At 35.0% G+C, this 26,415-nt stretch overlaps 1 protein-coding gene, 1 non-coding gene and 1 pseudogene across 2 annotated transcripts in view; 2 read left to right on the top strand and 1 right to left on the bottom strand.

The window, feature by feature from the left end:
* The window catches only part of Dcaf10 (DDB1 and CUL4 associated factor 10), a 45,465-nt gene that overhangs the window by 7,087 nt on the left and 11,963 nt on the right, over window positions 1-26,415 (bottom strand). Inside the window, exons 3-6 of the mRNA XM_027931077.2 lie at window positions 13,997-14,194; window positions 4,880-5,082; window positions 2,619-2,732; window positions 304-449 (exon numbers count right to left, since the gene is read on the bottom strand). Coding sequence (XP_027786878.2) covers window positions 304-449; window positions 2,619-2,732; window positions 4,880-5,082; window positions 13,997-14,194 — 661 coding nt within the window. The remainder of the gene's footprint in view (window positions 1-303; window positions 450-2,618; window positions 2,733-4,879; window positions 5,083-13,996; window positions 14,195-26,415) is intronic.
* Window positions 6,500-6,738, top strand: LOC114089275 (small ribosomal subunit protein uS14-like; annotated as a pseudogene).
* On the top strand, window positions 10,421-10,543 carry LOC114089327 (small nucleolar RNA SNORA38). The gene has a single exon (XR_003582153.1). It is a non-coding gene; the product is annotated as a small nucleolar RNA SNORA38 (small nucleolar RNA).

The following is a 26,415-nucleotide window of genomic DNA, read 5'->3' as shown; positions in this document are numbered from 1 at the left end:
GTGCCTGTAATCCTAGCAACTTGGGAGGCTGAGGCATGAGGAACACAAGTACAAGGCCATCCTCAGAAACTTAGCAAGGCCCTAAGCAACTCAGTGTCACCCTGTCTCAAAAAAAAAAAAAAAAAAAAAAAAGGCTGGGGATGTGGCTCAATGGTAAAGTGTCCCTGGATTCAATCCCTGGTACCAAAAAAAAAAAAAGAAGGAGAGTCTGTGGACTGTGGTCTGATACACCTAGATTTGCACACACAGCAATGGCAATTTGTCCAATGAAACCTACTGAAGATAAAGCACTGCTAACTGTACCTCCTGATCATCAGTGTTGCTTGAGCACCGAAGAAGAGTGGCCCAGCCTTTGGGGTGCAGCTGTAAGGATGTGATGCAGTTTCCACGGTCTCTCTCACCAGGTACTTCAGGGGTTAAGACTTCAAGACTATTTCGTGGTGAAACGCCTGAGAAACAAGAAAATGAGGATTAGGATTTGTATTATTCAAGGACTAAGGCTGATTTCTGGCAGTTATCTTCCATGCCTTATGTTAACACATGTAAAAAAATATATTGTTCCTCAAAATACAGTGAGTTTTGGGATATGGGCATGGGGAAAGAATACTACTATTACGAAAGAATACAAGTCCCTAGCTGGGTGCAGTGGCACATATCTGAGACAGGAGAATTACAAGTTCGAGGCCAGCCTAAGTAACTTAGCAAGACACTGTCTCAAAATAAAAATAAAAAGGGCTGGGGACATAGCCTAGGTTCAATCTCCAGTATGGGCTTAGGGGGAAGGGGGACCCAAGTTCCAATAGTAGGAATCACTGGGGACTTAAGGCTAAGACATGGAAGCTGAGCAGGGGTCCTTTGGATTTCGATCTATACCTCAGAAAGCTGTTTATTTATGGTTTATCTCCACCCCACCCCCTCGTTTTGTACTAGATATTGAATTCAGGAGTAATTTATCACTTAGTTTTATACCTAGCCCTTTTTATTTTTGAGACAGGATCTTTATAAGTTGCCAAGGCTGGCCTTGAACTTGCAACCTCCCTGCTTCAGCTTCCCAAGTGTATGTGTGGTGCGGGGAGGTCACAGGCATGCACCACTGTCCCTGGCTTTTCTTTTTAAAAATTCCCTTGGAATTACTATACCACTGATGGAAACCTATAAGGCTCTAAATTACACTGCAACAACCAAACTATACATAAGTAATAATTTCACATGTGATTGGATTTTAACGATTTTAGAGAAAAACAAACCTCCATTTTAAGCATTAATTTTGTAAACCTCTAACAAAAGCAGAAAAGAAACGCACTCTAAATAGGTAAGCAAAGGTTTGATAGTTGTATTTTCTGAAGTTTCTCAGGAGTTGACAAAAGGGGAAACTATGAAGGAGCTGAATGGAGAGGGGGTAGGAAAGACTGGAAGATCAAGGATACCACTGATTTCACTTGAGCCAGAGCTAAGTTTAGTTTTATTTGTGCAATACCTTAGAATCCACAGAAGATATCATGTCAAAAATAAAAGTTCTGACCAGGCACAGTGGTGCACACCTGTAATCCCAGCGGCTCAAAGGCTGAGGCAAGAGCATCATGAGTTCAGAGCCATCCTCAGCAATCTAGCAAGGCCATGAACAACTCAGCAAGACCTTGTCTTTAAATAAAATATAAAAAGGGCTGAAGATGTGACTCGGTGGTTAAGCACACTGGGTTCTATCCCTGGTACCAAAAAAAAAAAAAAAAAAGTTCTAATGCTGCTCTAACTCTCAAAGGAGAGCTATACTTATTTCCAAAAGGTGACCTAAAAGGCCATTTTTGGCCAATAAAGAGGAGGATAAACAGCTAAGAGCTTAGATTTGGATTTAATATGGAGAGGGGTTATAATGGAATTTGTCCAGGTAGAAAGCATTTCAATCAGGAAGTGGAGGGATGGGCAGAGAAGCTAGTTCTTTTAGAATGGCAGGGGGCGGGGATGGAAGATACAGATTAGGGCCAGATTAAGCTCATTTTATCCCACAATCCCTTTGCAACTGTCATGCGATGTACAGAAAGGGAAGAAAATGGCAAGACATTTGGAGTATCACAGGTCTGTAATTCCTGCTTTTTGGGAGGTTGAGGCAGGAGGATTCAAAGACTGAGGCCAGCCTTGGCAACTTAGGGAGAGTCCATCTCAAAATAAGAAACTGAAAAAAGGGTTGGGGTGTAGTTCAGTAGTAAGGCACTCCTGGGTTCAATCCCGAGTACTGAGGAGGAAGGAAAAAAAAAAAAAGAAATGGCAAAAGACCTAGAGTAAAAGACTAGGTGACATTCACAATCACCTGATAAATTCATTTCTCATGTTTATATAGTACTTGCACATGTATACTCTCATTTAATTTTTCCAACAATCTTGACTAGAATCTACATTTCCCAACTACTTCCTCTCCAAACTAGAACAAAGTAAGTTTGGTACATGTGATAAAAACAAAGTTCAAATTCCATTACAGATTTCAGCATAAAACGGTTAGTTGACTGAGAGGCAAGAGATAGTCTCATCTCCACTAGTTATTTTTATGGATTAAAACCAAACCAAAGAAAATTATTTGATGGAATCTGTTATTGCAAGATTATAAAATCCAGCTTTTAACCTACCTTCTCTTTGGGAGGCTCGTGAAATGTGCTTCTCAGAAGATGAATTAGAATCACTATGATGACAAGGTGAACCAGAAACTCTGGGACCAGCTGAACTCGATGAAGTGCTCAAATCTTAAAAACACAAACGAGTTTGACAATAAATCTAGCATAACTCTGGTAGTATCTCTTAACTTTTTAATTATCTACTTGAACCATATTCTAAATCATCCAAAACATGGCCAAAAAAGCTCATATAAACCTGGGGTATAACTAAGATGAAGGAAGGCAGGACATATCTTTAAAGCGTTATTTAAGGCCAAATTCCTTTTAAAAACATTTTATGCTGGGCTGGGGATGTGGCTCAAGCGGTAGCACGCTCGCCTGGCATGCGTGCGGCCCAGGTTCGATCCTCAGCACCACATACAAACAAAGATGTTGTGTCCGCCGAAAACTAAAAAATAAATATTAAAAAATTCTCTCTCTCTCTCTTAAAAAAAAAAAACCATTTTATGCCAAAAACTTGTGTATGTGAAATAAAATAAACAAAAAAACAAACCCCAACCAAATAAGCACTGGAATATCTTTGGGTATCATTTCTGTACTAAAACAGAATAAGAAAATTTAATGAAAACTGAGTCGTTTAACATTAGAATAGGGTCCAAACAACAGGCCCCATTACTGGTAACATGAATAAATCTTTCTATAAAGCATACTAAAAAATTCTATTATGTAAATCTATGTAAATCCTCTTTGAAATGCAAAGCAAAACTTTACATTAAAATCTGTGGAAAAGATAAAATTAATATGAAGTTTGGCATATTACTAGAAACTCAATTTCATCATACATTTTCAGTAGTCCCACACCTCTGCAGGGAATTCTTATTTTATTGAATTTCTTATGGTTTTATACCAGAATTACCCTTAGAAGTCAGAAAAGCTGCTGCTTCTTTTTTTGGTACCATGGATTAAACCCAGGAGTACTTAACAATTGAGCCACAACCCCAGCCCTTCTTTGTATTTTATTTTAGAGACAGGTCTCACTGAGTTGCTTAGAGCCTCGCTAAATTGCTGAGGCTTTGAACTTGCAGTTCTCTTGCCTCAGCCTCCTGAGCCACTGGGATTATGGGCATATGCTACCACACATGGCTGAAGACTGAAAAGCTTGGTTTTGAGTCAAAAAATGCCAACTACACCTTCTAGATAACTATCACTAAGCTAATTATTAGTATTTAACTTTTTTTTAAAAAGGCAATTCTGAATCTAAAAGGATTACATTCACTTTTATCAAACACCTTGCTTGCAAGGAAGTTGGTAAACTTAAATTTCTACTTTTAACAGTTAAATTGGTCAATAATAGTACAATTATGCCTGTATTTTCCCAAAAGAGTCTTCAGGAGTGGCCTTGTGCACATATGAGAAAGATTCCAACCATTTAAAGTTATCTTTTAATAGCACTTCATGAAAAGTTTGTATTTGTGTTCCAAATAATTAAGTCTGTTTTCCTCCGCTCCCAGGCCACTCTTCTCTTTCCCAAGTCAGATGAAATATATTCTCTTTATCATAAAATATTGATGAAGTATAGTATTTAAGTTTTTCTGAGCCCCAACTTCACTTAAGTCTAATAGAATCAGCAATGGGAAAAAGGACAAAGCTTTGGCAAGAGGGTGTTACAAACAAGATGGCACCAGGTACCTATGTGTGGACATTTGGAAATCTAGGATACAATACAAATTTAAAATTAAAACTCTATAATCATAACTTAAAAAGTTCTGCTGGGGGCTGGGATTGTGGTTCAGTGGTTGAGCACTTGCCTAGCATGTGTGAGGCCCTGGGTTTGATTCTCAGCACCGCATATAAATAAATAAAATAAAAGTCCATTGATAACAAAAAAAAAATTTTTTTTAAAGTTCTGCTGGATACTTTATTAAAAAAAAACTTTTCTTTCTTTAAAAAAATTTTCTTAGTTGTATATGGACAAAATACCTTTATTTTTTATTCATTTTTACTTTTATGTGGTGCTGAGGATTGAACCCAGGGTCTCGTGTGTCCAGGCAAGCACTCGACCACTGAGCTACAATCTCAGCCCTACTAAACTTTTAATTAAAAAAAGAAAAGCTGGGGCTGGAGGTTGTGGCTCAGTGGTAGAGCGCTTGCCTCGCACATGAGAGACCCTGGGTTCGATCCTCAGCACCACATAAAAATAAATAAACAAAATAAAGATATTGTGTCAATGTATAACTAAAAAAAAATTAAAAAAATAAAAAGAAAGAAAAGCTTACCTGAACTTGATGTAGTTCTCCTTGCTCTCAAAATGGGATAGCTGCCTACTTCTAAAGACTTTGTTAAGTCAAGATCATGGAGAATCAAGAGATATCCAGAGGATGTTGAGATCAACATTTTGGAACAATCTGGTGTTAGTCTCATTCGCATGAGAAAACGAGTGTGAAAGAATTTCTTATGTGGACAACCATCTTCTGTACACCTATAAAGAAACAAACCCAAGAAAACCTAGAGTTATCCTAAATTTAATGATTCAGTGATAGTCAAATTGTTTTTCCCTTCAAAACAGAATTAATAATGTATGTTTACAATTATTTTGCTCACCATTCCTTCTCTCATCTCTAACCTTCCTTTTTAGATCACTCTTTTTTGTTCTGAAGTATATCCCTCAGAATTTTGTATGTAAAACTTTGTTGAGGTAAATTCATTTTTTTTATTGTTCTGAAAATATGTATTTCATCTTTATTGAAAAAAGGTTTGGCTGAACATACAACTTAAGGTTGACAGTTACTTCTTTCTGAATAATGAGGATGTTTTACAGTTCTGGGTTCCAATATCACTATTTATAAACTTGCTATCAGTCTATCTGCTACTTTTGAACAATTGATCTTTTTCTGTCTAGTTGATCTGTCTTTAGAGTCCTACAGTTTCACATTGGTATGTGTAACTTTGGATTTCCTTTTGTTTGTATTTACTGAGATTCATTTGACTTTCTAAATCTTAAGATTTATTTTACTCATATATTCTGGAAAGTTCTCAGTCATTATTTCAATATTGCCCTTCACCCATTTTCTATATTCTTTCAGCACTCCAAAAAACTTTTGAAACATTCATATTTGACTCTCCTTGTCTCACAATTTCTCTTTCATGGGTTTGTTTTTGGCGGGTGGGGCTGGGGCAGGTACTGGGGATTGAAACCAGGGACACTCTACCACTGAGCTACATCACCAGCAACCCCCCCCCCCCCCCAATTTTTGAAAGTCTCACTAAATTGCCAAGACTTGCTCATATTTGTGATCCTCCTGCCTCAGCCTTCTAAATAGTTGGGATTACAAGTGTGCTCCACTGTGCAAGGCTTTTTCATGTTTCATATTTCCCCATTTTCATATGTTGTATTTTGAGTAACTTTTAGATATGTATCTCCTAATCTATTGTTTTAAGCTAAAAAAATCTATTGTTTTAAAGCTGTGCCTAACCTGCTGTTTCACCTGCCCTATATGTACTTGCATTTCTATAGTTCTATTAAGTTTTTAAAGTTATCAAATCTGCCCATATGGTTTCTTTGATAGACTTTTATTCCTTGTATATTTTTGTTCCTGTTTTATTTCATTTTTGTTATCTAAAAAAACATACCTATAGAAAACACATAAATAAAACAAGTAGAGCTTAAAGAAAAATGAATATTCCTCACCCACTTTAATAGTACAACATTTATACTTTAGACACTCCATCTATTTCTCTCCACTGTTGCAACCCATTTTTGTCTCAAACAAAAATACAAATATTGAGAGCTCTTTTTAAAATTTTAAGTTTTCTTCTCTTATATTGTTATTCAAAGAAACTTTCCTTTTGTATCTCTATATTATAAGTTTTCCTCGCCTTTTTTTTTTTTTTCCTCATTGCACCCTTGAAAGCAAGATGGGTCACCAACAGCTCTATTGGAGCCACCCGCAAAAATTTGACCAGGGTTCTCGCTTTTGCCGCGTGTGTTCAAACCGGCACGGTCTGATCCGGAAATATGGCCTCAACGTGTGCCGGCAGTGTTTCTGTCAGCGCAAAGGACATAGGCTTCATTAAGTTGGACTAAGTGATCTTCCTCGAATGGATTACCCAAGATAGCCACCCAGTGAAGGAGAACATGCTAATTCTTTGTACATAAAATACATAAAATAAAATAAAAGTTCTAAAAAACTTCCAAAAATGTGAAGAAGTAAAAAAAAAAAAAAGTTTTCCTCAATTTCTGCTCTGCTCATGCTTAAGAGTGGGAAACTAAAGCTGACTAGAACTATATAGTTTATATAATACACACACATTTATATATATATATATATATATATATATATATATATATATATATATATATATATATATGTATATATACGTATATATATATGTAACCTTAGATCATCACCCGAGAGAAGGCCGAGGATCTCTGTAATCAATATTCAGTACACATGTCATTTAATCCCCTTGGTTTCAGCAACATACCTGAACCTTCAACTGTTTCTGGAAACTTTTAATAAAGATTCTTCATTTTACCCTCTCTATAAAGTAAAATTAGAAACTTCTGCTAAAATGGGAAGTTGATTGCACTGATATAGGTTAAGAAAGGAAGAAGTTCTTAAATATCTCTCCTGTGAATCCTTATTTAGCTACTTAAAAAGTACCGAGGGTTGCCAGTTCCTGTGATTTTGAGGATTCTATGACAATTATCTTAAGTTTTTAACTTTCCCCCTCTGCCAGCTTAGGGTTCAGATTCCTTGGACTTACTAAATCAAGTTGCTTAAAACAGCTGCTTAGTCAGTAGTCATTCATCTCCACCATCTTTCCGGCTTCTAAAATTCTATTGTCATATTTCCTCTCCTGTTTCCCCATCTTTATAAGTTTATGCCCTTGACTTTAAAATGTCTTTTTTGTTTACTTAGGTATTACAGTGACTTAAATGAAAATTTACAATTTTCTCCATCAAGGTTACACATCTTCTTTTGTAATTTATTCCTATGTATAACAACATATTTTTAAAAATTTATTTGTTCTAATCAATTACATATGACAACAGAATGGAGCTCAATTTTTCACATCTCTGGTTATATAAATTTTTTATTATGAAAAATTGTATACATGAAAAATTGTATACTTGAAAAATTTTGCATTGACATAATCCCAATAATCAATGGGAACACAATTGATTTTTAAAATTTTCATCCTACTTCCAGCCTGCAACGTTTTTTGGTTTGTACTGCAGATTACATGGACACTTAACCACCAAGCCACAGCCCCAGTCCTTTTTTTTACTTTGAGACAGGGTCTTGTGAAGCTGTTTAGGGCCTTGCTAAATTGCTGAGGCTGGCTTGAGTTCTTGGGATTACAGGCGTGCACCACCACACCCAGCTGGACATTTCATATAAACAGAAGTATACAATAAGTAGTCTTTAATCTGGCCTTTTCATTTAGCATAATTTCTTGAGGTTCTTCCATGACACAGCATATATCAATACTATTTTTATTGCCAAATAGTATTGTTGTATAGACACAATACATTTTGTTTAACTATTAACCACTGGATGGATATTTAGATTGGTTCCCTTTTTCTTTGGCTATGATAAATACTGCTATTGTAAATATTTATGTATAGGTCTCTGTATAGACATATGTGTTCATTTCTTTTGTGTAGGTATACCTAGGAGTGGAATACAGTAACTATTATTTTAACACTTTACAAAACTGCTAACCTTTATAAAATGGTTGTACCATTTTACTTTCCCAGCAGCAATGTGGATTCCAGGAATGAGGGTTCCAGTTTTCCACATTCTTGCCAAGACTTGTTATTCATAATATTGAGTCTTCTAATCTCTGAACATGTAATGTCTCATTATTAGTAACTACTTATATTTCTTTTAGAAATGTTACATAGCATTCAGTGTACAAATATTGTACTTTTTTGTGTGTGTACGTATGTGTACTCCTGGGGATCAAACCCTGGGTCTTGTGCATGCTAGGTAAGTGCACAATCACTGAGCTACATCCCTAGCCCAAATACTACTGTATTCTTTTTGATACTATTGTGAATGCAATTGTATTCCTCAGCCATTTCTGGATTATTCATTGCTTTTATTTTTAAATAAATCTTTTTTTTTTATAGAGAGAGAGGGAGAGAGAGCGAGAGAATTTCAATATTTATTTTTCAGTTTTTGGCGTACACAACATCTTTGTTTTTTTGTATGTGGTGCTGAGCATTGAACCCGGGCCGCACGCATGCCAGGCGAGCATGCTACCGCTTGAGCCACATCCCCAGCCCCTATTCATTGCTTTTAAGTAGAAATATCTTTGACTTTTGCATATTAATCTGCCATATCTTGTTAATTCAATGAACTTGTTTATTATTTCTAGGTTTTGGGGGGAATTCCTTAAGATTTTCTATGTAGAAAAACGCATAGTAGTATACACCCATAATCCCAGTGACTTGGGAGGCTGAAGCAGAAGGATCAGAGTTCAAGATCAGACTGCAAAACTTAAAGAGACCCTATTTCAAAATAGAAAATAAAAAGGGCCTTGAGATGTAGCTCAGTGGTAGAGGGACCTAGGTTCAATCCCCAGTACCAAAAAAGAAAATATAAATAATAGAGTCAAATCTTCTAAATATGAAAACTGATTTTACTTCTTCCTTTCCAATCTGGTAGCTTTTTTTCTTCTTGCTTCATGGTGCATCCAGAGTAATGATGTAGCTCCAGTACAATATTGAATAAAAGTGGCGAGAACTTTGTTACTGATCTTTTTTTTTTTTTAAATATTTATTTTTCAGTTTTTGGCGGACCCAACATCTTTGTTTGTATGTGGTGCTGAGGATCGAACCTGGGCCGCATGCATGCCAGGTGAGCGCGCTACCGCTTGAGCCACATCCCCAGCCCTTTGTTACTAATCTTATGGGAAATGTATCAGTCTTTCAACATTAAGATTTTAACTGGGGCTGGGGATGTGGCTCAAGCGGTAGCGCGCTCGCCTGGCATGCGTGCGGCCCAGGTTCGATCCTCAGCACCACATACAAAGATGTTGTGTCCGCCAATAACTAAAAGAAATAAATGTTTAAAAAAAAAAAAAGAAAAAGATTTTAACTGTAGGTTTTCCATTGATGTCCTTTATCAAGTTAAGGAAGTTCTCTTTTATTCCTAGTTTTAGCACAAATGGGTATTGAATTTTATGTTAATTGCTTTTCAGTCTTTATTGAGATGATTATGTGGGGTTTTAGTTTTACTAATATATTACAATAACTGATTTTTGGATATTAAAGCAACATGGCATTCTTGAAATAAATTCCACTTGGTTGTGACTTATAATCCTTTATATGTATATTGCTAGATTTGACTTGCTAATATTGTTTTCAGATCTTTGCATCAATTTTATTGCAGGATATTGGCCAGCAGTTTTCCATTCTTATGATGCCAGAGTAATACTAGACTCCAAAGAATTCAGCTGGGAAGTGTTCTTTCCTCTATTTTCTGAAATAGTTTGTAATGGAATATTTGGTAAAATTCATTGTGAAGCCATTTGGGCTTGGGCTTTTCTTTGTGGGAAGATTTACAAATTACCAACTCTTTATTTACTATAGGTCTTGTGTCTAAGGATTTTCCACTTACTCTTTGAATCTGTTTCAGTAATTTATGACTCTCTAGGTATTTGTTTACATAAGTTATTATAAAGAGGTTCATAATATTCTTTTATAACCCTTTCAATTTTCTTCTGTAAGGCAGGTAATGATGTCCTTTATTTTGTTTTTAATCATGACTGAATGTTGAATTTTATTCCTCAATTGAAATAATTAACCCTCCTACAAAGGTGTGTCTTTGGATCCCTGTCTTTGGACACATAAGAATTAGAGGAAAAGAAATATGAATTTGGAGAAGTCTTTTCCAAATTTTCCCCCATGGATCAATCATCCCACATAGAAGAAGAAAAGAAAGAATCATATGGATTTATTCATTTTATCTGTTAATGTAATTAATCATATTAACAGAGTTTATATTGACAAAACATCCTTTCATTTCTGGAATAAGAATTCTCTTTTTCTAGAATCTCATCAGTTTAATAAAACCAGAATATCATTTCAGTATCTGACAGGAGTCACCTATAAAACTGATAAGGCTGTTCTTTATTAGATCAGTTTTAATTGATTTAAAATTTTTATTCAATGTTTACAGAATTGATGTTCAGAGTACTTAAATAACCAGTAGTGCACAAACACTGGAGAGTCAGAATAGATATAGTTGGCAATGCTGGAATAGAGTCTTAGAATTGTATTACTGTGCAAGAAAAATTTCAGTTACTGGATGATGGGAAGATCTTGAGGGAGGTAATCTTAGAAGAGAGGCCTAGGTAGCCAGAGGGTGACTCAGGGCAGCAAATACTTAACAAATGGTAAGGAAGAAGTTCAATCTTTTAACAACTACTTCAGCTGAATCGGTACACATTGGTTAAACATCAGTCCTGGAAAATGGTTTATTTCTTCTTTGGTTAGCTTTGCTAAGGTGTCTTTTTTGTTTGTTTGTTTTTAAATATTTTTAGTTGTAGATGGACACAATACCCTTATTTTATTTATTTTTATGTGGTGCTGATGATCAAACCCAGTGCCTCACACATGCTAGGCAAGTGTTCTACCACCAAGCCACAACCCCAGCCCAAGGTGTATGTTTTTAGTAAACTATTTCATCGAAGTTTTCAATATATTTGCATACAGTTGGTAACATTGCTACACTTCCAGCCCTCATTGCTATTATTATTTGTGTTTTCTATTTTCTCTTGATGAGTCTTTTTTTTAAAATATTTGTTGACTGACCTTTATTTATTTATTTTTTACTGATATTTGGTGCTGAGACTCGAACCCAGTGCCTCATGCATGCCAGGCAAGTGCACTACCATTGAGCCATAACCCTAGCCCTCTCTTGATGAATCTTGTCAGAGAATTACCAATTATTTCAAACAACACTTTAGAAAATTCCTTTTTATTATATTATCATTTTCAATCTTAATTTTTAACATTTTTTTGTTGTAGTTGGACATAATACCTTTATTTATTTTTTTGTGGTGCTGGGGATGGAACTCAGGGCCTCGCACGTGCTAGGCAAGTGCTCTACTGCTGAGCCACAAACCCAGCCCTATATCTTATTAATTTTGTATTTTTGTTATATCCATATATCCACTTGTTTTTTGGTATCAGGGATTGAGCCCAAGGGCACTTTACTAATGAGCTACACCCACAGCCCTTTTTGAGAAAGGGTCTCACTAAATTGCTTAGGGCCTTGTTAAATTGGTGAGGCTGATCTCAAACTGGCAAATCCTACTCCCTCAACCTCCTGAGTAGCCAGTATTATAGGCATGTGCCACTACTCCCTGCTGTGGGGGCTGAACCCACGGGGGTGGGGGGCTTAATCACTGAGCAATATCCCAGCCCTTTTTTATATTTTTATTTAGAGACAAGGTCTTGCTGAGTTGCTGAGGCTGGCTTTGAATTCTAATCCTCCTGGCTTAGCCTCCCAAGCTGCTGGGATTACAGGTATGTGCCACTGCACCCGGACATACATCTACTTTTACTGGGTTTATCCTTTTAGTTTTTACGTTTTTAAAGTAAGTTCATCAATTTTCAGTCTATCTTCTGACATTCTGAATTACTTAGGAAATGAGTTTATAAGTCTCTAAAGATGGGGAGAGAATTTCTCTTTTCTTTTCAGTACTGGGGATTGAACCCAGGGGTGCTCTACCACTAAGCTATATTCCCAGCCCTTTTTATTTTGAGAAAGCATCTCACTAAATTACCCAGGCTGGCTCCTCCCACCTCAGTCTTCCAAGTAGCTGGGATCACAGGTGTGAGCTACTATGCCTGGCTAGTTTTACTTTTAAATCCAATTTAACACTATTTTTTAACTGGCTAGTTTAGTTCATATATATTTATCATTACTGATGTCTAGATTGATTTGTAGGTTATGTGCCTACCATATTCTGTGCTACCTTACTTACCTTTTTTTTTTTTTTTGGCGGGGGCGGGGGGGTGACTGGGAATTAAACTAAGGATGCTTTACCACTGAGGTAAACCTACATCCTCAGTGTTTTTTATTTTGAGACAGGGTCTCACTCAGTTGCTGAAGGTCTTACTAGGTTGCAGAATCTAGCCTGAAACTTGTGATCCTCCAGATTTAACGTCCTGAGATGCTGGGATTATAGGCATGCACCACTATGCCTGGCACCTGTTTATTTTTTAAATGATTCTTTTTTTCTCCCCTTCTCTATTTCTACTGTCTTATTAGTTTTTTATCCTTCTATAGATTTGGAAATTGTCGTTTTTATTTCTGTTCAAATTTTCTTTCTAGATTAAAAAATACACATTTGCCTCTAAATTCTAACATATATGTTTATGTTTGTCTAAAGATGATCAATAGCTGTATCCTCTACTCAAAATGTACATCTAGAAATCTTTAATATTATCCCCTTTTTACATATGATCTCTGAAGAGCATATTTGAAAATAATCCTGATGTGTTACTATATTATCATTTCACCAGTTTGCAATAGGTATATTTTAATTATTTCTCAAACTTCAATTTTCAAATAATCAAATTCTCTATTAGCAAACATTTTATTCAAATGTTTCTCAGTGGAGGTATAACTTGCATTTTAGGTGGGTCAATTGGTCCAAAGTGAAAAATAGACCATAGAAACTATGGTCCTACCAACAAATGCCATAGAAATCCTCCCTTTTCCCCAACAATGATAACCCAAACTGCCCCATACTGTGTTTCCAAACATTACTTTCAGGATCAGTGTCACTCACTTGAGAATACTCTTTTAATGTATGAAAAAAAAAATTGCAAAAATTACAAAATAAATAGATTTAGAACTGAAGGAACAAAGAGTAAGAAATATTTTAGTTTCACAAAGGAAATAATAAAAACATTTTTCCTTAATCTCAGGAAATTCATTTTATACAGCAGTTTTCAATCATTAGCTATATGCCTTGGTCTCTTTATCATACAAAATTTTTGCTTATTTACTTTTTGATTTTTGCAGTGTTGGGCATCAAACCCAGGGCCTCATGTGCACTAGGCAAGGATGCTATCACTGAATCATACCCTGAACTCTAAAGTTTTTAGTTGTAATATGATTAAGTAACAAAAAATGGAATCACTTTTTGTTTTTTCTAAAGCCAGTTTTTTTTCTTGAGGCTTCAGTAGAATACTGAATTTGTTCACCATTTTATCTGTTTATTTTTGTGGTACTGGGGATTGTGGTATTCAGGCCTCACACATGCCAGGCAAGTGCTCTACCACTGAGCCATATCCCCAGTCCTGCTCACAATTAAAAAAAAAAATGTTTTTATTCATAATCCTAATATGGTCTCCTGTTACAAACCTGTTAGTGTCCCAAATAATGACATTTCCATCAAATCCTGATGTTACTAAGAGTCTTGTATTAGTATCGTATTCGATGTTCTTCACCCAGCTAGTGTGACCATGTAAAGTGCATACTTTGGTGTTCAATTTTCTCAGATCCCATAATGCTATTGTAGTGTCATCAGAGCAGGTAGCGAACAGCCGGTTATCAAGAAATCTACAAAAGCAGAAAAGAAAAACTGGTTTATTTAATCTCTTCTTGAGGAAAATTTGTTGAGAAACGATCTCTATATTACCTAATCAAGAAAGAGGAAAAACAAATGACTATAAACTCATTGTACAAATCTAGTGATTCTGATATACAATTAACTGTAAGTATAATTTACATAATCACAGGGCCAGGCCACTAAGATTTAATAAGAGCCACAATGTAATTTGATCCATTTCCTTTAAATTACTGATGTTTTTTGGAACTGGAAGTAGGCACAGGTAGACAGAATAGAAGGAAAGAACTTAATAATGAGAAATATTTACTCTGCTATAATTAACATCCCTTTAAATCTAGAATATTTACATTAAAAATGCTTTTCAAATTGCCATCATTTTAATTTATTAATTCAAAGGCATTCCCCAAGGAATCTCATTTAGCAACATTTTATTAGGACCAGTTAAGATTACAGGACAGACTTATTTGAAACACTCTTATAATTTAGACTTTTTATTTTGCACTAATTTCTCAATCCTTAGCAAGAGTATATTTTTATACATTTACTTAAAAGATAGCAAAGTTAACATTCACACTTAAACTGGTTTAATTTAACATTAGGATGATCTCTCTAATATATAGTGTTATACACAACTTTCTTAATCTCTTGCAAAAGAAATAAAATCTAGAGATCCTTCCAAGATAAAACCATACAAATTCTTGTCAGAAATTAATTTCAATATCCACAAACACCATTGTGACCTCAAAACTTATCCTGGTTTTAAAATTCCAGGCCCATCTTCCCCCTGCCCCTTGATATGGCTAACTCTTGCTTTCTTTTTAATATTTAGCTATCATCCCTTCCAGGAAGCCTTCCCTTTCTGTCAATATGGGGTAGATCTATCAATTCTCTTAGTTCCCAAATCATTCTACAATTATATCATAATACCTCAAACTACAGTGAAAGAAATAACTTTACAAAGCTATAAACTCCTTGAAGGCTGCCTAGTTCATGCTTAGAATTGTAGTACCCAACAAACAGTGCCAGGCACATAGGCATCAACAAATATTTATTAAATAAATAAGAAGTGTTCACTACCTAGTGAAGACATTATAAATACATAATTACATAAAATAATTATGTGGAATAAAAAAAGGAAAGAGGATGACTAGGAAAGACTTCATGGTGGTCTCACTGGTACCAACAAAAGATAAGCAGGAACTCCAAGTAGCCAAGAGATAAGCAAAGGTACAGAGGCAAGGAATGCTACTTGCGGGAAAATAGAGACAGGTAGGGGACATATCATGGATTTATTCCATAACAATCCCCAATAAACAATTTTTTTAATTATAAGTTTTTCTTGAAAATATTTTTAAATGGGAAAAAATATATCACCAAAAATAACCAGTTATTGATGTTCAGCTTAATTTCTGTATTTTAAAACCAACATCTCAAATATTTCACCATCTCATTAAAGATTTATCAACAAAATTATTTTTTTTCTCAGTTTTTGTCTCTTTTAGCTTTTATCAACAAAACCACTTTTTTTCTTTTTGGGGGGGGGGGGGGTGGGACAGGGTACAGGGACTGAACCCAGGGCCTCCAGCATGCTAGGCAAGTGCTCTACCACTGAGCTACATACCTACCCTGCAGTATTATCTTTATTATTGAGTTGTAAAATCTCTCTCTCTCTTTTTTTTTTAAGTGGACACAATATCTTTATTTTACATTTATGTGGTGGTGCTAAGGATCGAACCCAGTGCCTCATGCATGTGCATGCTAGGCGAGCACTCTACCACTGAGCCACAACCCCAGCCCGTAAAAATCTCTTTATAGTAAAGATAATATATCTGAGATTTAAAAATACAATATATTTCATACATTTTCCACATACATTCCTATCTTTTAACGTAGTCTATGTTTTCTTACTACATCAAAATTTTAATTCTTTTATCATTAAATCTATTTTTTCTCATGTAGATTTACCTTTACTAATGAGGCTTTGCAAAGTACAGCTAGTTCAATGGCTTTCATACTTGATGGAATTTTATGGATGAAAAAAAATACACTCCAAAATATTTTAGGGCTGGGGATTACAGTACAGTGGCAGAGCATTTGTCTTTAACATTTGCAAGGTCCTGGGTTTGATCTCTAGCACCACAAAACAAACAAATAAAAATCTTAAAAAATACAAAAGGCTACTGGAAAGTAAGTCAACCTTAATGAGTATCTTCATATACTTGAAATATGTATTAATATACTACCAAATATTTTATTCAGTCTACAAAAATATTATATGTACAACAACTTCAGTGTGCATTGCTAATTCTAGCAACTTGGGAGGCCTAAGGCAGAAGGATCACAAATTCAAGACCAATCCAGGGAACTTAATGAGACTTTGTCTCAAATTTTCAAAAAAATAAAAATAAAAAGGACCAGGATGTAGCTCAGTGGTAGAACAACCCATGACTAAATCCCCAGTATTGCAAAACAAAAACAAAAAAACACCTCAGTGAGATTATATTGCTGTGGCTCACAGTGTTCCCCCTGACGGTTTTTTTATTTGTTTGCTTTGCAGTACTGGAGACTGAGCCCAGGTGTCTACCAATAAGCTACATTCCTAGCTCTGTTTTGAGACAGGGCCTCACAAAGCCGTCCAGGCTGGCCTTGAATTTATGATATTCTTGCCTCAGGTTCCTGAGTAGCTGAGATTATGGGGATTATAGGCATATGTCACAGTGCCTGGTCACTTGAAGGGTTTTAAGGAAGACAGCAAGATGATTAGAGAATAGTTGAAGGGATCTCTCCTAGATGACTAGGTTCCCAAACTCTTGAATTTTCATAAAAAATAAAGTAAGATGGGGGATCAGTTTTTAAATTTTTGTTATAGAATCAGTTGAAAAAAATAAATGTTACATAAAAGGATATTTAACTTCAAAATGCAGAAAAAATATAATCTTGGCAAAAAAGTTAACAGTTTTGAGTTGAGTTTACCTTAATGAAAAATTCAATACTTTGACTTTTGTTGGCTTGTTTTGTACCTTTTAAAAAACAAGAGAATGATTGGCAAAGAGAATAATTCATAGACTACTAACAATGTTGATGAGATCATCAGTTATAGCACCTAAGACAGCTTTAATCCCCAAATAAGCAGATGTAGAAATGTAAAATATTAGAGAAGTTCTCGGAAACATGGCCCTGTCCTCTCAAACTAAAACTCAGTATGGCCTAGTAATAATTGTAAAGTATTTATAACTCCACAGTCCTGAAAATAGGAGACACCTTACATATACTGAAATCTATGTGTTTCTGCATCACCGAACTTCTCTAAATGTCCCCACCAAACTTCAACATATGATTATAACAACTCTGGATAAACTCACATTTGGATTATATGGAAGTAGGTCTTCATTATCAGAGAATAATTGGCTAAAGGAAAAAAGTAATTGAATGAGAATTCTCTTAAAATAGGTGCTGACATTTCAATGTCTAAATGAAAATGGTGTTGAGTACCTTAAAAAATTTAAACTAAAAATTACAAAAATAATTTTTTTTTTCTATTTATGTAACCATGTGCAAATTCTGAGAGCAAGAATAAACTAAATTTAGGGTTTGGGGGGTATAATCCTTCCAATGAAATTATGACAGGATACACCCATTTCATATTTGAACTCTGTATAAATCAAAATGAGTGTAATTTTTAAATAAATATTCAAAGGCTTTATCAATTTTCCCAAAAGCCCTTCCTTAGTCCTGTGAGATAGTCACATCATCTTTGAGGTGTCTGTCATTATTTCTGTTATTTTTCTTTATTCTAATTGATAATTTGTCTAACTAAATCCAATCCTCACTTACCAATGATTTTATATGTAACTTAACCAGTTCTCTAATATCACTTTTAGGGTTTTGTGAAATTCTTTGTCCTTTACAAGAAAAATTCCATGTTCTCACAGATACACACTGCATTGCATCATATTGTTTTAAATACAACAATCAGCAAGAGAGCAACAAAACCAGTGGAAGAAATAGAGCCTGGGATATTTAAATGGGTATTAGTAAATATTCTTACAATGACTTCAGGGCTTCTCCCTATGCCCTCATAATAGGGTGACCTGAATTGCTGAATGGACTCTGAAATCTAAGTACTGAGTCCACATGACTGAGAAAGAAGTAAACCTGTCTGAATGGTGTACATATTTAAGTTACAGACTTTACCCTATCTCAAAACATGAAGTAGCAGAAAACAATCTCCACAACTACTTATGTTTTTATTTCACAAGATATGTAATCTACAAAACTAAGAAATGAACTAGAAGACATTTCCAAATATGTGCAAAACGACTATATAGAACCAAACAAGAACATGTATGCCCACATCTCTGAAGAGTACAATGAAGTAGTCTAATGGAGCTGAATATGAATTTCATTTCTACCACCTGCTATATATATATGACCTTAGGTAAGTCGCTTTATTTGAGTTGCAATTTCTCTATTTCTTAAAACTGGTACAATATCTGTCTTACATAGGAACACTCTAAAGAATGAACAAAATAATGTATTAAAAGTTCTTCCCAGGCTGGGGTTGTGGCTCAGTGGTAGAGTGCTCGTCTTGCATGTGTGAGGCACTGAGTTCGATCCTCAGTACCACATAAAGATAAATAAATAAAATAAAGGTAATGTGTCCATCTGTAACTACAAAATTAAAAAAAAAAAAGTGCTTCACAGAAGGTTTGGTTTATAGTAAGATCTCAAAAAACAAAAGTTAGTATTATTAATAAGTAACGCACACTTCAGCTCATGCATCAGAAGACCCCTTCAGACCCTCGCTGAAAACTCTTAAGTTAGATGTATTTCTAAACAAGCTTCAAAATCCATTTTTCTATTCAACAGATCAGAAGAAGCAGATTCAAATTCGTTGGCATGGGGTGCTGTGGCAGGCACATAATGACAGCAGCAAATGAAAGCTGACATTGACAAAGAACAAATTTTAACAGCAGATTAGTCAAAGGTCATTTTGAGCAGGGGCAAACATCTTGATAAAGTCTATTCTTTTTGAGATGAGAAAAATTTATATGGTAAAATATTAGAAACACAGAGAAAATTATTAATAATATAGCAAACATCTGTGATACCCACCACCCAGCTTTATCGAATTTTAACATTTTGTTATATTTCAGGTTTTTTTTTTAACATTACGAACACAGTTGAAGTATATTGTGTATCCCTCCCCAACCCCATTCCCCTCCCTCCCTCTCTCCAGAGGGAACCACTATCCAAAATTTGTTGTTATTCCCCATGCAAGTTTTTAATATCATGAATTCATATATATGTATCAAGCAATAATTTAACATTATTTTGCATCCAATTTATTCTGTAAAAGTTTAATGAGCACCCACTCACTATGTATAAGGCACAGTTCTAGGTGCTAGAATAAAACAGAACAAACACATGCTTTCATCAAGCTCATGTTTGTGAAGTTTTCAAACTTTATATAAATGGTATCACACTGTATAGTTTCATTCTACAATTTGCTTTTCTGCCTTGATCTTAACATTTCTGAGGTATGTATCAGATGTCGATGCTTTTAGTTCATTTAACTGATGTATAGTATTCCATTGTAAAGTATATCAGAATTTATTTATGTTTTCTCCTCTTGATGGACATTCAAATTATTCTTAGCTCTTCTCTACCACTAATGATGCTAAAATGAACTTTCCGTTCTTTACATACCTTTGTTCACAAGTGCATTCTCTTAAAAATAATGATCTTCAATTTTACAAGATATTGCCAAACTGCTTTTCAAAGTAATTTTTACCAATTTATACTCCAATGATATCTAAGAGTTCCTATTTCTCATCATCTTTGCCAATACTTGATATTTCTTCACTGTTATTTTTATTTGTATTTCCACAACTAGTAAATTTGAATATCTTTCCATATTTATTCTCTTATGTGATTCTCTATTTTTGTTATAGGGTTATTGTCTTATTTATTCTAGATATTAATCTTTCTTGAGTATGATATTGAAAATATCTTTAACTAGATTATATCTTCTCATACTGTTATATTGTCTATAGTAAAATAGAATGAAGTCTTAAATTTTTATGTAGCTGCGCTTATCAATCCTTCTGATTTCTGCTCTTAGTGTCTCAACAATCTTTTCTCACATTTAAGACACAAACATATTCTATACTTTCTTCCAAAGCTTTAAAGGCTTGCTTTCATAATTAGGTCTTTAACTGGAAGTTATTTTCACTTATGGTATAGGCAGAGATCTAATTTTATTTATATATCTAAGTCATATGTTTTATATATTTAAACTTTTCTATTTTTCCTCCCATCAATTTGTAATGCCTCTGCTATCATATATAAATTTTTCATATATCCATAGGTCTGCTTCTAAGAGCTCTATATTCTAATATACCATCACTTAATCTATCCCTGTCCTGAGACTACATTTGATACCTGAATGGGGTGATTACTTCCATCTCCCCCCCCCCTTTTTCTTTTTTGCAGAACTGAGAATAGAACCCAGGAGTACTTTACCCAATGAGCTACATTCCCAGTCCTTTTTATTTTTTTGGTGTTGGGGATCAAACCCATGGCCTTGTGCATGCCAGGTAAGCACTCTACCAACTGAGTTATGTGCCCAGCCCTCCTTTTTATTTTTTAAGATAGGGTCTTGCTAAGTTCCCCAGGCTGGATTTGAACTTGAATTTGTAATTCTCCTGCCTCAGCCACCCAAGCTGCTGGAATTACAGATATGCATTATTATGCCCAGCTCTTACTCCCATCATCTTAAGTCCTCCAAAATTCTCTCAGCAATTCTTGGCCCACTGCTGCTCAACATGAATTTTAAAATTAAGCTTTATGAAAAACTTTGTTGAATTTTGACCCTACACATGCATGAGGATTGGTCTATAGTAAGATAATCACAAAGAAGATTTTCTGACATCACTTTACCCAATGCCAGTCTAGATGAACAAAATGGCTTCTTTACAGACTGCCTTTATGTTGAAAGTGAACTCTTTGGTGTCTTATGCAGAGTTTCCTGTTAGAATCTTTATTTTGAACTGGCCCTAAAATTAATTCTCCTGTTCCCTGTACTTCTCATACTTGTCAAAACAGAAGCTTTGCCAGGTGTAGTGGAGCACACCTATAATCCCAGTGGCTCAGGAGGCTGAGGCAGGAGGATTGGGAGTTCAAAGCCAGCCTCAGCAAAAGTGAGACCCTAAACAATTCAGTGAGATCCCATCTCTAAATAAAATACAAAATAGGGCTGGGGATATGCCTCAGTGGCCAAGCCCCTGAGTTCAATCCCTGGTCCTTGCCCTCCCCCTAAAAAAGCTTTGAGTTTTCGGGTCATCTGCACTTGGCAGATGCTTCTGGGCTAAAAGCTAGTGGAACACCTGTTTAATCCTTTGCATTCATTTTTGGCATGAGGAATTCTTTGTTATCCATTCAACTATATATTTTAAAATATATGTATATGCACACACGCGCGCGCACACACACACACACATATGGATAAAATACTTTATTCAGCATTTGCGTTTTTACTAGGAAAGATTATTTAGGATATTTAACAATTTTCTACAGGCTAGTTTTCATCTGGTCAATTTACAAGTATTAGAACTGTACTAAAGCCAGGCACTGTGGCACACACCTGTAATCGGGAGGCTAAGACAGGAAGACTGAGAGTTCAAGCCAGCCTCAGCAATTTAGTGAGGCCTTAAGCAACCTTGTCTCTAAATAAAAAAAAAAAAAAAAAAGGGATATGGAGATACAGCTCAGTGGTTAATGCCCCTAGGGTTCAATCCCCCACCCCCCAAAATAAAACAACTTAAATATTTCACTATAGTTTGGCACAGTGGCACACACCTATAATCCCAGCAATTTGTGAGGCTGAGACAGGGAAATCAAAAGTTCAGGACAGCCATGACAATTTAGCAAGACCTTGTCTCAAAATAAAAGTAAAAAGGATTAGGGATGTTAAACCATGGTAGAGCACCCCTGGGCTCAATTCCAGTACCAGCAATAAAATAAAATAAAATATTCTCATTATGACTGTAAACTTGTAATTCTTAATATTGGTTTTGCTCTGTACATTTAAAAGCTATGTTTACGGTACATAAATGTTCATGATTATTTTATCTTTTTGGCAGATTTCTCCTTTTATATGTACTGTTGTTTTATCCTTATTAATGCCTTTGTTGTTTCACCTGTCTCATAGTGATAATCTCCTACTTCTGGTTAGTTTGGTATCTCTAAAATGAATATATAATGATTTTGTTTTTTATTCAAATTGTTGACTATGTGTTTTTTAATAAAGAATATCAACACATTATATTTACTGTGAACTATTCATATTTTTGGAACCCTTTCTTTTTTTTTTTCCTTTCTGGTATGGGGGATTGAACCCAGCAGTGCTTAACCACTAAGCCACTTCTCCAGCCCATTTTTTTAAATTTTAAAATTTTGAAATAGGGTCTTGCTAAGTTGCTGAGGCTGGCCTCAAACTTGTGATCCTCCTGCCTCATTTAGGGCCCATTGCCTCAGCCTCCTGAGTTGCTGGGATTATAGGCATGCACCACCATGTCTGGTCCCTTTCTACTTGTTTTCCATTTATTCCCTCTTTCCTTTGCTTTAATTTTTTTTTGTAACTTCTTATAGCTTTCCTATCTTCTAATGATCAAGTTTTCAATATTCTCTCCCCACCTTTAGCTTATTTTAAAGTTATAACTTTTATTTCCATCACTTTAGGGTTTTTTATTGTATATATTTAATTATGCATTAATTTTAAAGCATTTGAAATTACTTAATACTACTATCTTCTTCCTAAACATGGTTAAAGGTCTTAATATATTATATCTTCACACTGAACAAAACTCTCCCATATATTCAATCTATTTGTTTTCACTGTCTAGAGCTATACTATGCAATTTGGTAGCCATTAGTCAGTCACATGATGAAAAAAGTGAAAGTAAACTATCTCAATAATTTTTATATTTGATTACATGTTAAAAGGATAATATTTTGGACATTTTGAGTTATATGTTATTAAAGATTAATGTTGTCTCTCTTTTTTTTAACATAACTACTATAAAATTGATAATTACATGTGGCCAACATTACATTTGTATTGGATATTGCTAAATCCAGAGGTTTGGTTTTTTTTAATTATTGTTACTGTTTTGCAGTACTGGACATCAAACTCACAGCCTTGCACACACTAGGAAAGCTCTCTTCCTACTGAATTATATCCCCAGCCCCAGTTTTTTTGTTTTTGTTTTATTCCTCTTTGAGATAGGGTATTGCTTAGTGGTTCAGGCTGGCCTTGATCTTTGGGGTTCAAGCAATCCTCCTGCCACAGTGGCTCCCTCCTTGCTGGTACTACAGGCCTGCTCAACCATGCTTGGCTTTGAGTTTTAGTTTTAAATGTACTCCTCAAAAATCTCTAAATTATATTCTTTATGCTATTGACAATAACATTTAACCTAATTAAAATTATTCCATCTGGATTAATAGTTACTTGGAATATAATGTGGTACAGAACATTATTTTGCTTCTCTATTTAATCAGGCTTCTAATCTAAGTGGCTTTTAAATTTTTCCCTTGATCTTTGATATTCCCAAGTTTCAGCACAACATGTAGATTTATCTTTATTTAATTTGCTTTGTCTAAAGCTAACTTTCTTTTTAAAATATTTTTCTTAGTTGTATATGGTCAAAAATACCTTTATTTTTTACTTATTTATTTTTATGTGGTACTAAGGATTGAACTCAGTGCCTCACATGTGCTAGGCAAGTGTTCTGCCACTGAGCTACAACCTCAGCCCTAAAGCTAACTTTTTTTGGTACTGTGGATTGAACTCAGAGGTGCTCAACTACTGCAGGACATCCCCAGCCCTATTTTGTATTTTTATCTACAGACAGGGTATCACTGAGTTGCTTAGTGCCGCGCCATTGCTGGGGCTAGCTTTAAACTTGCAATCCTCCTGTGTCAGCCTCCAGAGCCGCTGGAATGATAGCATGCGCCACCGATAGGGGCCCTAAAGCTAACTTTTGATTTGAGAAGTCTGGTCCCTCTCCAATACTAAAAATTTTATGCCATTATAAAATTAATTTTCCACCAATCCTTGAAAAAAACTTTTTTTTGCAATCCTTCCTATACATTGGAGTCTCTCAATTAATGCTGTCTTTTAACAGCTTACATTTTTAAAAGTTTTTTTTTCGTGTGTGCCTGAAATTTTTAGTACTATTTTCTAACTCATTAATTAATTCATCTATCATATAAAGGGTAAAGTCTATCTCATCTACTGAGGTTTTTTTTGAGGGGTACCGGGGTTTGAACTCAGGAGCACTCAACCACTGAGCCATATCCCCAGCCCTATTTTGTATTTTACTTAGAGACAGGGTCTCACTGAGCTGCTTAGCACCTCATTTTTGCTGAGGCTGGCTTTAAACTTACAATCTTCCTTAGCCTCCCAAACCGCTGGGATTACAGTTCTGTGCCAACACTCCTGGCTTCTGAGTTTTTTATTTTTAATTTTGGTGCTAAGGATTAAACCCAGGGTCTCACATATGCTAAGCATGTTCTCTTTCTCTGAGCTATACAACCCTACAATCGGGCTTCCAACCCTACAATTGAGCCAGCTCTAAATATACCCTTGCTACTCAATGGTAGGAATCAAATCAAGGGCTTTGTGTATGTTACGCAAGTGCTGTACCATTAGCTACACTCTCAGCCCCTCTCCCTCTTTTTGAGTTTTTAATATACCAACTACATTTTAAATTTCCAAGTATTCTGGCTGGTTCTTTACTACATTGATGTGTTCTTGTTTAAGCTGTTTGTTTTATAACTTTGAATTCTCTTTGAGAGTATCCTTTAATTCATTTCTTTGAGCATCCTAAAAAAAAGTTTCAAAGTTTCTCCCAATCAATGGAATACCATGCAGCTGTTAAAAAGAATAAGATCATCCCATGGATACTAATATGGAATGATCTCTATATTCAGTGAAAAAGACAAGGCATATAATAATGTAGAATGCTACCATTTATATAAAATATATGTACGTATATATTTATATGGTTGTACATGCATAAACTATCTTAGAAAGGAGAGCAAGAATTGGTAATAGTGGTTGCCTCTGGGGAGGGAAACTGGGTGGCTAGGCGACAGAGGTGGAAATAGACTTACTTTTCACTGTTTACCCTTTTGTACCTTTGAATTTTGTACCACGTGCATGTATTACCTAGTCAAAGAAAAAATAAATAATTTATTTTTTAAAATAAAGACTTTGTTGGACTACTCCATAAATTAATTTCATCCAGAGACAATGCCTGTTCTGGTGGTTGATTCTGTTATAATATTAATTTTAGATGTCTCCATGAATTTTGGAGTTTTGGTTATAGGCCAGAGTAGGAAAAGTTTTTAACTTTTTTCTGTCTCCCTATTTAATGTTTTTAAGAGTGTCTACACTTGGCCATTTGGGGTCCATGTCTACAGCCAGGGTTTATAATGACATTTCAGGGCTTCAGTTTCAAGATATTGGAAATATCACACGTAACATTCAGTCACTGATAGGATAAGCGGCTTTATTCAATTCTTGTTGATGAGGCTGAGTATTTATCAGCTAAAACCTATAGCACCAAATAGTAAAGAACTTTTGCCTTTTTTTCAGACTTTCACCAATGAGACAAAGATTCCAACTAAACCCTTGGATTCATGTACTAATTCTGACTCTGGTTCCTGCCTCACAAAAAACTAGCATTTTAAATTCTTTTACCTGAATGCAACAAAACCATTAGATATCAATGCTAGAATGAAACCCAGTAGGCCTATGGTTTCAGACCAGCTCAAAGTTTATCTGTGCTCCATTCCTGGCCCACAAAAATGTTTATATTATTTCAGAACCTGGCTATATTTTTTGTGCTATTTAATTTTAATTTACTGTTCTATTGTGTTTGGAGCAAAGCGGTTATATCAAAACTCAGTATGTTACCTTGACTAGAAGTAATTTCCTCAATTTTTTCATTTATAGAATATTTAAATAATCATAAAAGTAACAAATCTCATTTCATACAGTTTATAAAATTAAAGATAATCCATCCATTCCAACTAAACTACTGTTAGCACTTTAAAGCATTTCTTTTTAATCTTTTTCTTCTGCTTTATTTCATATTTGCACAATTTTATCATTATTTTATTCTATATCATCCCAACCATTTGA

The sequence above is a fragment of the Marmota flaviventris genome, chromosome 13, assembly GCF_047511675.1.
Source record: "Marmota flaviventris isolate mMarFla1 chromosome 13, mMarFla1.hap1, whole genome shotgun sequence".
In the NCBI taxonomy this organism is placed as follows: domain Eukaryota; kingdom Metazoa; phylum Chordata; class Mammalia; order Rodentia; family Sciuridae; genus Marmota; species Marmota flaviventris.
Note: the sequence above shows the minus strand (reverse complement) of the source record. Positions and strands in the feature narration are given on the sequence as shown.